This window comes from Platalea leucorodia, assembly GCF_965183815.1.
Source record: "Platalea leucorodia genome assembly, chromosome: 14".
Lineage (NCBI taxonomy): Eukaryota > Metazoa > Chordata > Aves > Pelecaniformes > Threskiornithidae > Platalea > Platalea leucorodia.
Window position 1 is genome coordinate 8980542 of NC_138836.1, and position 14899 is coordinate 8995440.

The 14899-nt window shown below is 44.1% G+C and overlaps 1 protein-coding gene across 1 annotated transcript in view; it reads right to left on the reverse strand.

Moving 5' to 3' along the window:
• Positions 1 to 5458: 5458 nt before the first annotated feature.
• The window catches only part of RHBDL3 (rhomboid like 3), a gene marked incomplete at both ends in the record, with an annotated part of 65714 nt that continues 56273 nt past the window's right edge, over positions 5459 to 14899 (reverse strand). Inside the window, 4 exon segments of the mRNA XM_082327066.1 lie at positions 5459 to 5730; positions 6447 to 6507; positions 9658 to 9758; positions 12454 to 12566. Coding sequence (XP_082183192.1) covers positions 5459 to 5730; positions 6447 to 6507; positions 9658 to 9758; positions 12454 to 12566 — 547 coding nt within the window.

Below are 14899 nucleotides of genomic sequence, written 5' to 3' on the forward strand. Positions count from 1 at the left end.
ACTTTTAGAGAGACATAAAAATGAGTTATCAATGTCATTATTAAAAGATTACATTGCAGAGCTCAAAACCAATTCCTCTTTTGTTAAATACTGTGGTAACTGTAGATAAACTTACAAAACTGTCTTTGAAAGTTTTTTCTTGGTTGTTTTTTGGCATGTGACATAGAGCAGCTCAATTTTCTTTCAAAAAAAAAATAGAAAACAAAAAAAAAACACCAACAAAAAAAATTTAATGGATTCTGTGCTCAAATAATATTGTTACAACAAAAATATACAGAATGTACACAATACAAAAATATTTGGAAACGTACCATAGCATCTTACCTTGCAAATATAATTTTGTTTTACTAGCCCTTAACGGGAAAGTATCATTTGTTCAGTATTTTAAGGCAGAAAATTACATTGTTTAGTGCTTTGTGTTTAACACTTGGACGTGTTGTTAGCATTAGTAGCGTAAGCAAAAGAAAAGCTGCATAAATCTAGCTTTATTTGCAAACTAAACAGACACTGTGGGGGAGTCAGGAGACAGTGACTAACATACCTATTAAGCTCACTGGAAATTAAGGTACTTTTGCTACTTAAATCAGACCCAGGGAATATTTTGTGCTCTGTGTTGTAAAGTACCCTGAAACATAAATTTTCTGTACTACTACTGGCATTTCAGAAATACCTCATTAGAAACCTTTTTCCAATTAAAAGCCAATGATTAACGGTACCATTAAAAATACATTTACCTTTAAACAAGCTTGGTTTCTGTCTTATGTGTGATTCTTTCTTTATAGAGCTGCAAAATGTACTGTCTTCCTTTATAACCAGCTCTCAGCATCAGTGATTGCAGAAGGAATTTTTGAGTCGTATCACAGAGCGCTGTAGAGCAGCCACTACTACAAAAGAAACAGAACAGCAGCAAAATTCAAAGAGGCTAAAACCCCATGGGTGTTCTCTAGATCCCAGTTTGCCTCCAGAGGTTGCTGGTGTTGAACTGCATCCGTATTCTCCAGTTCCACTTTGGGTAAAGGCAGTGGATGGGGTTTCCAAAGCAATTGAGCTGAGCTTGAATCTATGTAAACAGATAGACTTCGAGCTCTTTACTCACTGAAGTATGTGTGAAAGTCCTACCCACGGTCCTGTGAGACTAAATATTGGCACAAAACAGCAGCTGCCTTGTGAGGTCAGCAGATAGCTGTTATTTTAGTACCAGCTCTAAATGTGTCAGATTCCATCCTTCGCACCCCAGTTCAAATTGATCTAATCTGATTTAAAACGTATGGGCAGTACAATCCATCAGAAGGAGCAAGGTCTTGGGACACAGAATGCCTGAGCTTTATTTCTAGCCCAGCAACCTCAGACAACAGTAATTTCTCTGGCCTTCCCCTTCCCCATTGATAAAATACTTCCTACTGCTAACAGAGCAAGTAGTGAAGAATCACAATATGCCACGTAAGTGCTAAGATTCCTCATCGACTGATGGTGAAAAAGTGACATAAGATGTCTCAAAAACTCAGCAAAAGTAAATTCAGCAGCTTTTCTACGACTCCTCTACTCCTCACTCAGAGATGGCTTCTGGTAGCCTCCTCTCCCATCACTCCATTACAAGCCTCTCGCTCTCCTTCCTGTATGATCACCGATGTGTGCAAAATTAATCTCTGTCTCCAAGCATCTAGGAACAAAAGGTGCAGTTTGCAAGCCCCGTGGACTTTGATCTACCTGGTTCTCCTCCTCCTCCTTCCTCTCCACGGCTGTCTGAGCCACTTCTCCGCCTCTCCTCTGGGATGAGGGATCAGCAGGAGGCTCGGAGCCGGAGCCCATCCGTGCTGTGGCCGTGCTGCTGGCAGGTGTCCCCGAAGGAGCTGCACAGCCAGCACCCCCGGCTCCCCCAGCCTGCATCACTACTCCCTACACCCATCCTCACTGGACCAGTGCTGCAATATACTTACTAAGCGGGAAGGTCCAGCACAGAAATGACTTTTTTTTTTTTTTTTCTTCCAGGTGTCGCGTCCTCACTCAAGGACACAAGCATAAAATAACTTCCTCTAACGTGCACTGTTCAAATCTGTACATTGGTAAGTCCTTGCCTTCTGCTCTAGCACTGCACGTCCGTAAGGTTCGGTAGATTCACGTTTTATCCAACTGATGTAAAATCCTGGCAGCAGCTGAAATAAAACCAAAACAATCACCAAAACCAGTCCCTCTACGGACAGCTCCTTCAGGAACGTGTTGCTGACTGTGACAAGCTGGAACCACAAATGAGCAGGATGGAGAACATTATGTCTCCGACATAAGGCGGCAGCTTCAAGGACATCTGGAGGTAAAAGAAAAGCCTGTTTGCTATTAGCTCTCTGGTGCTGCAGCAATGTGGCACTCCTGGGTGCATTAGAAAACAATATAACTGTGTTTCCCAATACTCTGTAAAAAGATAATAAGTTTTCACAGTATAATTTTAGTGATTAAAAAAAAATTATAAAAGCTTAAGTACTTTGCGCTGCTCCTGACTCCATGAGCTGATAGATTCTCAGCAAACAGGCTCTGTGTTCAACCTGCTCTATGTATGGGGAGAGATTTCAGCTGTGATGAGCACAAATGTGAGAGGGTTTCATTTCTTCACCCACAATAAATCTAGTACCGCTTTAAAGTCTGGCCCCTCTGATCCCCAGGGTTGCTTGTAAACTTGCTCAGACAGGGCATGGGGATACAGAATGGAAGTCAGAAAGATGAGTAACGGTTTAAAAGAACAAGTCATAAGCTCAACCTCAGAGCCATTTTTGACCAGTTCACGTAAACTATGTTCATCTATGGATAAAGAACCAAAGAAGGGCGCCTGGATTACTCTGTTCAGCTCCCTCCTACTCCTGAGCAGAGGCAAAGATGTTGGCCACGGTCAGGCTGATGAAGAAACAGGTGGCCCTTGAAGCTGTAGCTTGCTGCTTCACCCCAGAGCACATCACTGGCAGGCACAGAAACCCAGGGAGAAACTGATGGGCATTAAGTAGCTTTCAGTTGAGAAACCAAAAATAAAAGTCAATCAGTGCATACTGTACTCTGGGAAATTATAGGCAAAATAATCTGGGTTTTGTTGCAACTGAAATTTTCTACCAAAATTTTCAATGTTTTAGGAAAACTTCCAGGGGGACTCCCATTTCTGCTCACCTCTGGTTTAAAGGCATCCGTAATCAGAAAGGCTTAGCCATAAGTGAGGAAAGTAATGTCCTCCTTAAGCGTTAACCATGCTTCTGTTAACATGCTCCTAGCTCCCTGCTCTCCTGCTTGCCTGCTGCTCCCCAGGGAGATGATCTTCACCGCTACGAAACTCACTGGCCAGCTCCTGACCTGAAATGATGCATGCAAACTCTCATGACTGCTTTGATGTGGACCCACACTACAGCGGTAGAATGGCATGGGGAAGCAATCCCCTTCTCCAAAATGAACAGAGCTCTGACTCTTATCCCTTCCTCTTGTTCCTTGATCTGAGGGCCCATGAGCACTGTACTAGCCATGCAGAACAACAAAGGTGCAGTTGCCCTCAGAGATCCCATTCCTGTGCACAAAGGTGGCAAGAATTGTTTCTTTTGCAGGTAAGGCTTATTCCAGGCTGTAGAAACACTTATTTTCTCCTCCTCTCCTTTCCCCAAGGCAACAGGAGTTTTACTAGTACATACTGCGGGAGCAGAACTTCACCCTTCCAGAGGGATTTTTCCCATTAAGAGGCAAGGAAGGGGGCAGCTGATAAGCACTTGTGAATGACCCCTCTAGAAAGACAGACTCCTACTAGTCTGCAGTATCATCTGGCAGCAGCGATTCCACAGCTGAGGGAATAAAGCCCACGATACGGAGACATTTTGCTACAGAGCAAACACAACTGCTACAGTGCCTGTGAGATGTGCTGTGGAAGGCTCTGGTGGATGGTGCCTGGGCACCAGTACGCAAATAGAAAAAAGGAAAAAAGGAGCTAGTCTAGAGAGACTCCTATGGCTGTTTTATCCGGGCCATCAAACTAGGTGGGTAAAGGGGAGAGAAAAGGAGGGCATCCACATTCCTGGACTGTAGTTTGGCAGCTCTCTAAAAGTGAGAAGCAAAATAACATAAGCACCTCACAGAGAAGTGCACCTACAAGCACTGCTTGCGCTACAGATGTTCCAGTCTGGTCCCCAGGCCCGTGCAGGCAGCTGTATGGACTGTGCTACAGACCAGTTACAGATTGCCAAAACCTGGCGTTGACCAACGTTAAAGAAAAAGGCATCAATGCAACTAATTGTTGCTTGGAGCCCCTGAACGTCCATTGCCTCAGCAAGAGGCATCCTCAAAATTTAGCAGTCACTTTAAGACCAGTTTTATCAGTTTCACAATGATCACTGTAACACTGTAACAGCCTTTCCACTTCAGTGGGAAACCAGTGCTACATACAACCTGATTTAACTCCACTGACTTCAGTGGACAGATTTGGCCCCAAACGGACGGTATGGCTGTAAAGACTAGATAGTTCCCACCCTGCGCTGCTATAGGTGATCCTAGTCCCACTTTTCTAGTAAGAACCTGCTGAAGAGTCGAGATCCTTGCCAGGAGCTCACTGCAGGCCAGGTGTTAGATCAATGTGGCCAGAAACAAAGCGAGAAAAAAAAACAGCACTTGATTGTCAGCTGATAGAGACAACTGAACTTTTGCCCTCCTTTTCTCCACCCCTCAAAAAAGAAACCCCAGTCACACCCTCTAGCCCCAGCAGGCTGGGAAGAAAAAAAAAATTAAATAAAATCAAGTGAAACATGCACAGTAAAAGTCACCGCTGGCTGGGTGTCCACAACACTCTAAGAGTTCCCAAGGTTTATAGTGCAATTTCATTTGACCTGTAGTTGAAGACCAGTCTCCATCACTTTGGGTGATCAAGTCCTGCTGATTCCTTTGAAAGGTGCGTAAGACAGGTTTCACTGTAGGCTAAAATATCTTAGGAACCATTCAAGTAATTAGACAGTGGCACTGGTATGGCTGAACAGTCAGATGTGTCCGTAGAAACCAAACGCAAGCTGCCTTGTGAGTACCATCCGAGTCTCTAATTAGTAAATGTCTGCTCTTTTTCCCTTTTAGTGTTCAGTAACATTGAGGAGATTAGTTCAACAACTGGCCATAATTCCAGCACTGACCTGGAAAATACAAATATCTCATACAAAATATTGATGTGTGCTAACAAACCAAGTGATAAGTGCCCAGGTACAAGCTGCCCAATGGGAGCCCTGGCAGTGGAGAAACTGCAGGGTTCAGGCCAGCCAGCATTACAGTACCTGCTAGATTGGTGAACAAACTGATCAGCCCACTCTTTCATGAGATCTTTAAGCATCTCCTCCAGCACGCACTTGTGTTCAAAAGAACGATCCTCCCCTAAGTTAAATATAAAAATAGATCCTCCATCTTCATTCAGTTAACATAGCTGACAGATGACTTCCGCTCTTGAGTTTTCTGTCCCATGTTTTCAAGGAGGGGGAGGTAGCTTTAGATCCAACAGGCTGTAGGCAAAAATGTTCCAGAAGATGGCAAACAAGACAAAAATGACATAAATAGAAAGGAAGATCCACCATAAAGTCTGATCTTGGAGTCTCTGCTCATAGTTCCTCAGGATGATGACACCAAGGGTGATTCCAACCATCACCCCTCCCAGGTGAGCCATGAAGCTGGGGTGTGGGCACGGCGGGTAAGCGGAGGAGTGGAATCGCAGCCACACGGCTCTTCCAAATTCAAAGCTCACTAGAACAAAGAAGGAAAAAGAAACTGATTGTCTAGGTCTATCCCTTCTTAAGTTCATCTTGCAGGCAGCGCTGCATTCCTGAAGAGATGGAGAGGGAGAAACTGCCTTGTATGGTGAGCATAGGGAAGCTGGGAAGCCATGGCTATGTAAGGGTTGTGGCACATAGACATGAGGTCTCCCCAGTGGTTGGTAAGTGGTTTGGGTTTGTGGAAGTGTAGACGGGTGGGGGAATATTTGCCTTGCAAATTTTATACCAGAACCATAAAAAAATGAGTTATGACTGAAGACAATTGTTTGTGATGAATACACAGCCTAATTTCCCTTATCGTGCCACCCTAGGGATATGGCTGGATTCATTAATGTGTGTATAATGCTGTTGCCACTCCAGATAGAAAGTGCTCTAGGAAACCTAAGTATTATCATTATAAAAGCATTGCTTGTTTACGAATTCAAATAGGAGACATTTAAGTCCCAGGTCTCCAGAACTACCACAAGCTACAGATGCTGGCTGACAACAAATCCTCATTTACAAACGCTTGTGTTGAAAGCCAAAACCTGCATTTGAGAGCGATGTGGTTTCTGCTGCCAGAAGGTCCAGCTGCAAGTTCCTACCAAAACTGCTGCAAAGTCAAAACTCTCTGAATCAGCATGAACTCTTATGACAAGGACAAACAGAACAGGATTGCATGCGTGCCAAGTATTGCATGATACTTACTACAGATCAAGGCAACAGCCATGCGCAGCAGTTTGAATTGGCACTTCATTCCTGACCAGTTCTGGAAAAGAGACAAGGAAAACAAAGTGATGTTGCATGCAAACCTGGAGGGATTTTACATTCAGATCTGCGCTGGAAAAGCATCAGGGATGACCACCCCTTGAAATAAACCCCTTTCATTGCCTTCACCACTTGGCTGTGAACTCTCCACTCACCACACCAAACACAGTTCTGTCAAACCTAGAGAACGGAAACATAAAGGATATATTACAGACATGCCCAAGTTATGGACAGTCCACAACTTCTTTGCCTGGCAGTCTTACTGACTTTCCTTGCCCGAGATCCAGCTGGTGGTGTGTGGTCCTTGGCTGGCCTTACCATTCTCCATTCTTCAGAAACACTAATTTTTAACATATTAGTATGATGTTTTGCCTTAAATTCTGACTTCTGAAAATATTTGAATTTACCTACCCTGCAAAACCCACATCAAATTAGGCCACATCAAATAAAATTATGTTAAGTAGTACCGAGCATTCAACACAAGCATCATTCTGGTTAACACCACACAGCTCATCATGATTCACTTGAAAGCCCAACACTGTCACCTGTCAGGCAATTTCTCAGTGCATTCAAGCCCTATTGCACTTTTCCAGTGCTACTGCCTGTACCTCAGACTCCCTGAAATTCTGCAACTCAGTTCTTCTGCAGAGCACACACAAAAAAATCAAGACCTCATTTAAAGCATACCAAGGAAACAGTGCCGTAAGAAAGCCTAGATTTGGCCTCCTCTGTCTTCAGGCTTGGTCATTAAACAATACAGTGGAATAAGAAGCTATGAATGATAGTCAGAAATCCTGGGAGAAATGTTTAAATTCCTCCTTTTCCACTTGCACAAAATTTCCAAGCAGAAAAAGAGATCATGTTCTGGGGAACTCAGATGTATGACAACACTATTATTATTAAGTGACTAAATGAAATTTTTTCCTGTTGAAAGCAGTATGAGATACCAAGCTAGCCAGGTTTCTTATGACAAACTCCCTGTTGATCACCCTGAAGAAATAAAAAAAAAAAATGCTTGCAAACTCTTCAGCCTAACTTTAACGGCACCCAGTGACTTTTCAGCCTGCTGAAGAAATATTCTGTAATACATATTATATATATTCAAGTTTTATGTGGGATCTGTCTGTAAATCACTTCTGTGACTGCAAAAATGCAGTCTCTACAAAATAAGTAACTCTCTCTCTCCACAGAGACACCTAACCCAGGCAGAAGGCTCTGAACTCATGCTGATTAATACTGTGCTGCTTCCTTCAGAGTTTTAATTTCCATGTAGCTGTCTTGCATTCCTCCCCTCACTCTTTTCCTTAGGGTGGCATGCTGTATTGCTTCCCCCTGTTGGTTATTTTATCTCTTTGATTCCAAGAATATTTATTTTTACAAGACGGAATGTTTTCATTTCCTTTGCTTACCAGGAGGCACAAGGGAACACAAGATTCAAGGGACCCTCCCTGCAACAGTCCCTCCTCTTCCCAGCACGCTCAAAGCACCCGTGCAAGACTGCGTGCTTTACCAGCAAATGGCCAGCATGTCTTTCAGCATGCGGGAGCATCTCATCTAGATACTAAGTGAGCAGAGAGAGACGAGAGGGGGGAAAGAACCTCTACCAGAATGGGAAAGGCAGTAAAAGTAGTTTCAGACAAGAAAAGAAGCAGCAGATAATGGGGAAATATAGATGCTAAGGTAGCAATTGCTAAATAGATTTGGAGGCCAATGAGTAGTGAAATGACAGGCCACTCCGCAATGTTTTAAGGATTCTGGTAAGGCAATTGGTGAAGACTCTCCACACACCTCTTCCTCTAAAGCAGAACCTCTTCCTCTAAAGCAAGCCAAAATTTCCTCCAATGTCCTCCTCTGACCCTGTGAATCCTGGTGTGAAAAAACCCTGTGTCTGCATTACCACCCTGTGAGACAGAGGAAACTCCCTCCTGCTGCTGTCGGCCCACTGGCAGGGAACACAAATCACACTGAAAGTAACTGTATGTAAGGAGGTATTTCGCCAGTAGAAATCCAGTGGTATAGGGGTAGCCGCTTTCCTCCACCCCCTGTCTCCCTGCCAGACACTCAAGTGTCCTAATTTGGCGACAGCCCCCAGCTCATTCATGCTCTGAAAAGCTTGAAGACAGCAAAGGAGACCTAGTCTGCTCAGGAAACCGCTCACTTCCCTGCTCCCAGCTGCTACAAAGGCTGCCTGGAGCAGCACCACTGTGGGTTGCAGCCCAAACCAGCTGACATTGCTGCGTACAAGCATTAAATAGAAGGTTTTCTTTTAGGCTTAACACAAGTACCACCACACACACACACACACACACACGTTTTCCAGCACCCATACAGCAGACCTTCTGTCTCTACTGCAGCCGACTCGTATTATCTTCCCACTCAGACCCTGGGGAGGCCGCATCACTGTCATTTTTATGGTTATTCTGCTCTGACATTGCTGGTACAGGACAGACATGCAGCCCTGTACCACCACACATGAATCCTAATAACAGCAAAATCAGCTCTCTTGGCAAAGCCATTCTTGCCCAGCGGTCAAGCTTGAGAGTCACACAGGCAGATATGCTGGGCTTTGCCACCACCTAGCTGAGGATCTTGGATGAGCTCCTGTTTCCAGGTCTTAGAGGAACGACGATGCTAGTATTTACTGACCTTTGTAAAGTACTTCATTAGGTAAAACGGCAAAAAGATGCATCACTAGTACGCCCAGGGTTCAGCTTCAGTCTGGGTTTTACAAATGGAGATAAGGGATATTCTGCACACAAATCCACCAAATACTAAATTTCCTTAGGTACCTGCTAACATTACATGGCACATGCAGACAGAAACAAGTCTGCAACTTCTGCAGAGCCAGTCAGCTCCTTTTTTTCCAAACATTTGTCAGCCCCTGCAAGGAGAGCTGATAGCCTGAGGTACACTGATAAGTCTTGGATTACCAGCATCTTTGGCTTCTCCTGGCAAGCTGCCAGTCATCAGGACACCAAGCCACCCACAGCAGTGTAACATTTCCATTCCAGGACCACACCGCTGAGACAAGACTCTTAACTGGGGCAAGCTCTGAATGACCAACAGCTGGCTCAGGCCCTATTTCCAATCCCTTTGGGCCACCAGATCTGGCTCACTTCTGAAGAGGTTAGACAGTCGTTCTGGTACTCACCATGACTATATTCGCCAAGTGAGCTGAGACAAGAGCATACACGCCTCCAGAGGAACCCACCACAGGTGCAGTCATATCAGATACTGACACTGCCAGGGACCCTGGAAGAAAGAACAAGGGTTTGTGACAATCGCCAGCCAAATAAACACACTCTCTCCTACACTACATCCCCGCTACTGCCTGTTTTGTGCTAATTGCTGCAGGTCAGTAATATACAGATAAAGAGAAGGGGAGGAAATCAATTGACTTGTGAAGCTAACTCAGTCCTGTAGTACTGCCAAGACAGTGATTGATTCTTTTGCACCTACTTTAAAAGCAGCCAAGCAAGGCAGCCACGTACCTTCGGACCTATGCTGCAAAAAGGCACTTACACCCTGACTAAAATATAAAGGAAGCAGGAGACAAACAAATGTCTGCGTCTTGCTCCTCACCTGAAGATAAAACAGAAGTAGCTCCCATACGGGCAAGACAAATATTTGCAAAGTGAGAAGGAACTGGGGATTTGTAACTTAACACAGCCTGTTACTTATAAAACTTCAGAGTAAAACTAGCTAAACACAACCTGGATAGAGGCAGTAAACACAAGACAGCAAAATGACAGGTCAAGCACATAAAGGCACCCCTAATAACAATACATCCAGACGTAGACACTGCTTCTCCTTATCCCAATTGGAGGCTTGGATCTGCTCAAAGCTCCTTTCACTGCAAACTTTAAGAGTAATTTAAGAGATAGAGAAACAAAGGCAGACTTGGTGTCGCAACGCAGGGATAACAAAGATCTTTGATGAGTGGGAATAGGAAAAAGACACAATGGCAAACCTTGAGAGTCCTTGGTAGTACAGAATCTAACGAACTTCTTTGCTAATTGCTCAGCTGATTCTGGGTCAAGAAAGTGCTGAGATGCCACCAGCCAACTCTGCTGATAGCTCCCTCCTTCACTGTATGACCCTGAGACTTCTCAGCTCTTAAACACTGCCGTTAACAAAAAGGTTAATGAGAAGTTAAGAAAGGAGTAATGAGAACTTGCAGTTAAGTCCTTGGACACTGCACTGAGCATATACCTTCAGTCTCTCGATCTCAGTCTCAACATGTCGTCTTAGTAAAGCCAGACGAATGAGAAAAAAAAAAAAAAACAAACAAACATAAAAGTAGGGAGTGGCCACTGTGGCCCATGTCTACATTTTACTGTTTATTCCTGATTGTTTAGGAGCTGTGTTATCTTTTTATTGCCAGATCCTCAGCATAAGTATGCTTCTTTCTCTCTCTCCTGGCACATGTCAAAGAATAAAGCATGTTTAGTAACTGGCTAACAACTCAAACAAGTAAGGGTATCATGGGATGCTTTTCTGTGTGGGACTGTCCAGTCACATTCGTGCACTAAGAAGGAAAGTTTTCCCTTTCCATTTGGCACTTTGTTCCACAATTTATAGGTCATAAGGTGTGACAGGCAAGTCTATGAGGATGTGGCAGCTTGTCCAAGAAAAAAATGGGATCATCTATGTAGCAGAAATGAACCAATAATGCTAGGTGGGCTAGTGAGCCTCACTGAAGCACTGGCTACAAGCCTCCAGACCTCTGGGCGTTCAGCCTAGCCCAATGCCCACAAAATCTGCCTCTGGCCCTGCGGACCCTGCCAGCAAGTCCATGGCCACAGGAATCAGAGAGGCAGCCAGCAACTTGCAGTGCTTGCCTGGGCTCAATTGCAACAGATTCAATGCTAACTTGCTTTGCTTACCTGGCACAGATGTGCTATATGTATTTACACATATAGAAATGAAGCCCCCGAGTTTGGTACATGGATCTACGTAGAAAAGCTTATGTCTGGAAAGTTGCAGATTGGGGACTATTTTAGTGCTTATTAAAATAACAGGCAAGGGACAGTGGAGCTGGTCTGCTAACTCCTTTCTCTGCATTAAATAGCGTGGTGTTTGTACCATGCCTAGTCCTGTGTCCTAGTCCAATTATTCTTTTCACAGTCTCCCTCCTGGAATGCAGGATTTATTAGTACCCAATGCAGCCCATTTTACAAAGGCTTTATCTGCTCATTATGGAAAAAATAAAATTATGTAGCTGGAAAAAAAATATCACCATAAATCTTGAACTAAGGCAGTCAATCGTTGTCTGAGTTCCACTGTGAAGCCCTTGGCTGTTCTCACACTCTCCTCCTGTTTTAATTAGATGTTGATCTATTGTCAGCTAACTTCCATCACCTCCAAACTGCTGGAAATGCCAAACATAAATAAAAGCAATACAGCACAAACTAAAAAAATCCATCAAACCCCATGGCTTCCTGATTAAATTAATTTCCAGATTCCTGTGCACTGCTCACAACCTACAACCAACTACTTCTTGCTTACTCAGGCTGTAGAAAGTAGACAGCACAGGACAAATGGAGGAAGAACTGGCACAGGAGCTGGAAAAAAAAAAAATTACTCTTCATGCAGGGATGACAGTGATGCCACCTTTCTTCTAGGCCTCTGTGGGACACAAGAGGAAGGGAACAGCATGACCTCCACATTCAGGAAGACCATCTAAAGCAAGGCTATTTTAAAGTTACAGGTTGTTGGTGCTTTTGTAGCAGGTCCCCTAAGCACAGAGCCTATGGCTAGCTAGAATCAGATGTCAAGTTGTAGCATATTTCCCACTTCCAGCCTCCAAAAGAATTTCAGCTCACAGAAGATCAGTGACTGCTCTTCTCCTACATCCAAATGTCACAAAACACTTCTCCTACTCAAAAGTCAGCACAGACCATTTTCAGATGCTTCTCCATCTGGGACATCCAGAGGTGTCACCTACCTGCCACAACTCCAGCAACGTACACAAAACTGATCCTCGCAGCTCCATGCACCATTTCCAGGGGAACCCCAACCAAGAGCTGAAGGACAACATTGAGTCCAAGGTGTTCTATCCTGTGACAAGGAAAAACAACAGTTGTCCTCTTTTCTAACTCTTTGCCTCCCTTCTCTACCCCTGAGACAGAGATATCTTGGAAAGGAAATCAAATAGCACCTGCTTCATGAAAGTAGATTACAACACTGGGAAAAACAATGGTTCCTGAAAAAAAGCAGACCGAGAGCTCTGATGTTTCTTCCCTCCTTGCTGCTCATTATCTTTTTCACATCCACCCAGGTCCTCTCAGCCAAAGACCTCATAGCATGTTTGGTTCTTAGTGAGACTTTTTTTTTTTCTTTTTTTTTCTTTTTTTTTTTTTTTTTGTTTTGTTTTGTTTGCTTGAAAAAGTTAAACGACTTGTCCAAAAAGGCAGCAAGATGGCAGCAGAGCCTGGAACAGAAGCCAGACACTTGACCTGCTCCTCTCTTCTCCCCTCCTAATGATACAACCTTTCCCGGCATATATTACACTGCCATGATGGGGAACGGATATTAAGTCAAGAGCAAGGTAAGCCTAGCAGTCCCAAGACAGTTGCCATTTCCTTGTGACACATAACGCCGCTTTACTGTTTGTGCTATCTGACCCTCACCCTTTTCTGCTGTGCCTACTTCAATGTGATCATGGTCAGAATGGGAAGCAGAGGGCATTTTTATCTCTGGTTAGGTGCCCAGTGAGACACAAGGCGTATTCACTGAAGCTCTGTTCACCTACCCTTGTTCCCATTACAGTCAACAGCAGAACTCCTGCTGAACAGAATGGTAAAAGCTAGGCTGAGACTAGTCTTGTAGAAAACCCTGCTGTGCATATCAGGATGTGCAGGACCACTTGCAGCCTAGAGGTAGACAGTGTGACAGCTAAGATGTGCATATTTGATAAAGACTCCAGTGCAGCAGTTTTCTCCTGTGCTGAATCAATGGTTTCAAAGCAAGTTCTTTGTTGCTCTAATCAATAGTACTTAACAAAACTGTCTTGCTGCTTTTCAAAGCTCTATACAAATATTTACCCGTGCGCCTTTGCCATCTGCAGGATCTTCCAGAGATGTAACAGCAGCACCAGGCCCCTGAACAGGGTCCCTCTCAACACTGTGCCAGTGTCTGAGATTTACACTGGGCTCACAGGGCTGTGCCCTTGCTGAACGGCCACATCACACCGGACCCAGGGGTACAGTGCTCTCTGTATGAAGAGTGCCCGAATCTGCTTACAAAGCAGGTGGACCTAAATGACACAGGGGTACCCTTAACACAGAAGGCTAGCATCTTTTGGGGGAAAGAGCGCAAAATAGCTGAGGCATTGAAAATCTACGTCCTATTTTATACAAGAAAAGGATTGCTCACAGACAGCCACTAGCAATCTTTGGTTTAAGTTACATGCATTTTCACTGTTTTGGTCTTTCTTCATGTTACCATAGCAATTTCCCATATACATCAGAGAAAAGCACTGATGGTGAGATGCAGTAATGACAGAACTGTCTCAAAAATGAGAATTTAAAGTTGGACCGGAAAAAACTGCTAGAAATGATACCGCAGGAAACAGTCCTTTCCGGATATCTTAATAGGTTTGTTTCCACGGAATTTCTCTCCGAGGATAAATTTCTCTCCTGCATGAGACACTCAGCACTGCAATTTGTCATCACAGGAAACTGCTGCGTGTAACTGAGTGTTTTTATTACCTTGCTCAAGACTTTTGAAGCCACTGGGCACGGGCATATTCTGGCACCCATTCTGATCCTGCCTGTTCACAGAACTTAGGAACTAAATTAGGAACAACCAGCAAAGGTCAAACTGAGATCACAGAAAAGAGTCAAAGCATCGAAGTGCCCTTTTACAGAGGGGAGGGAAGAAGCTTTGGCTGGCACACAGTCAACGTCATGAGGCGGCACCTGACATTTTCACACAAAGCACTGGGTCTTATTTTTCAAAGGAAGCTTTTGTAGGAGCTCGGCAAAATTTATCCTAGACTCTAAAGTGACTGCCCTGATTCACAGCTGTTCTTAAAAGACTTTCCAGGAGCAATCCCATTCACTTCTCCGCCCCATCATGCTAAGAATTTTGAAGCCTCGACAGTCAATAAGCACCCATAAAATATAATTAGCCTTTGCCAGTGCTGAATGCGTCATTCTTGAAATGACAATTTCATTGATTTATTAAAGACTTTTTCCTTCCCCGGGACCAAACAAATGGGACTGAGCATCAATGCAAGTCATTAGTTATGGCAGTGTTACAAATGCGTGGGCCCCAAATAGTCAACGTCTGCTTTCCGTGAAAGCAGAAGGGCAGAATTTACAACTTTGCCTGCCTTTTCAGCCCTTGACAGAGCTCCCTCCATCAGGACCAACACACAGCCCATGCAT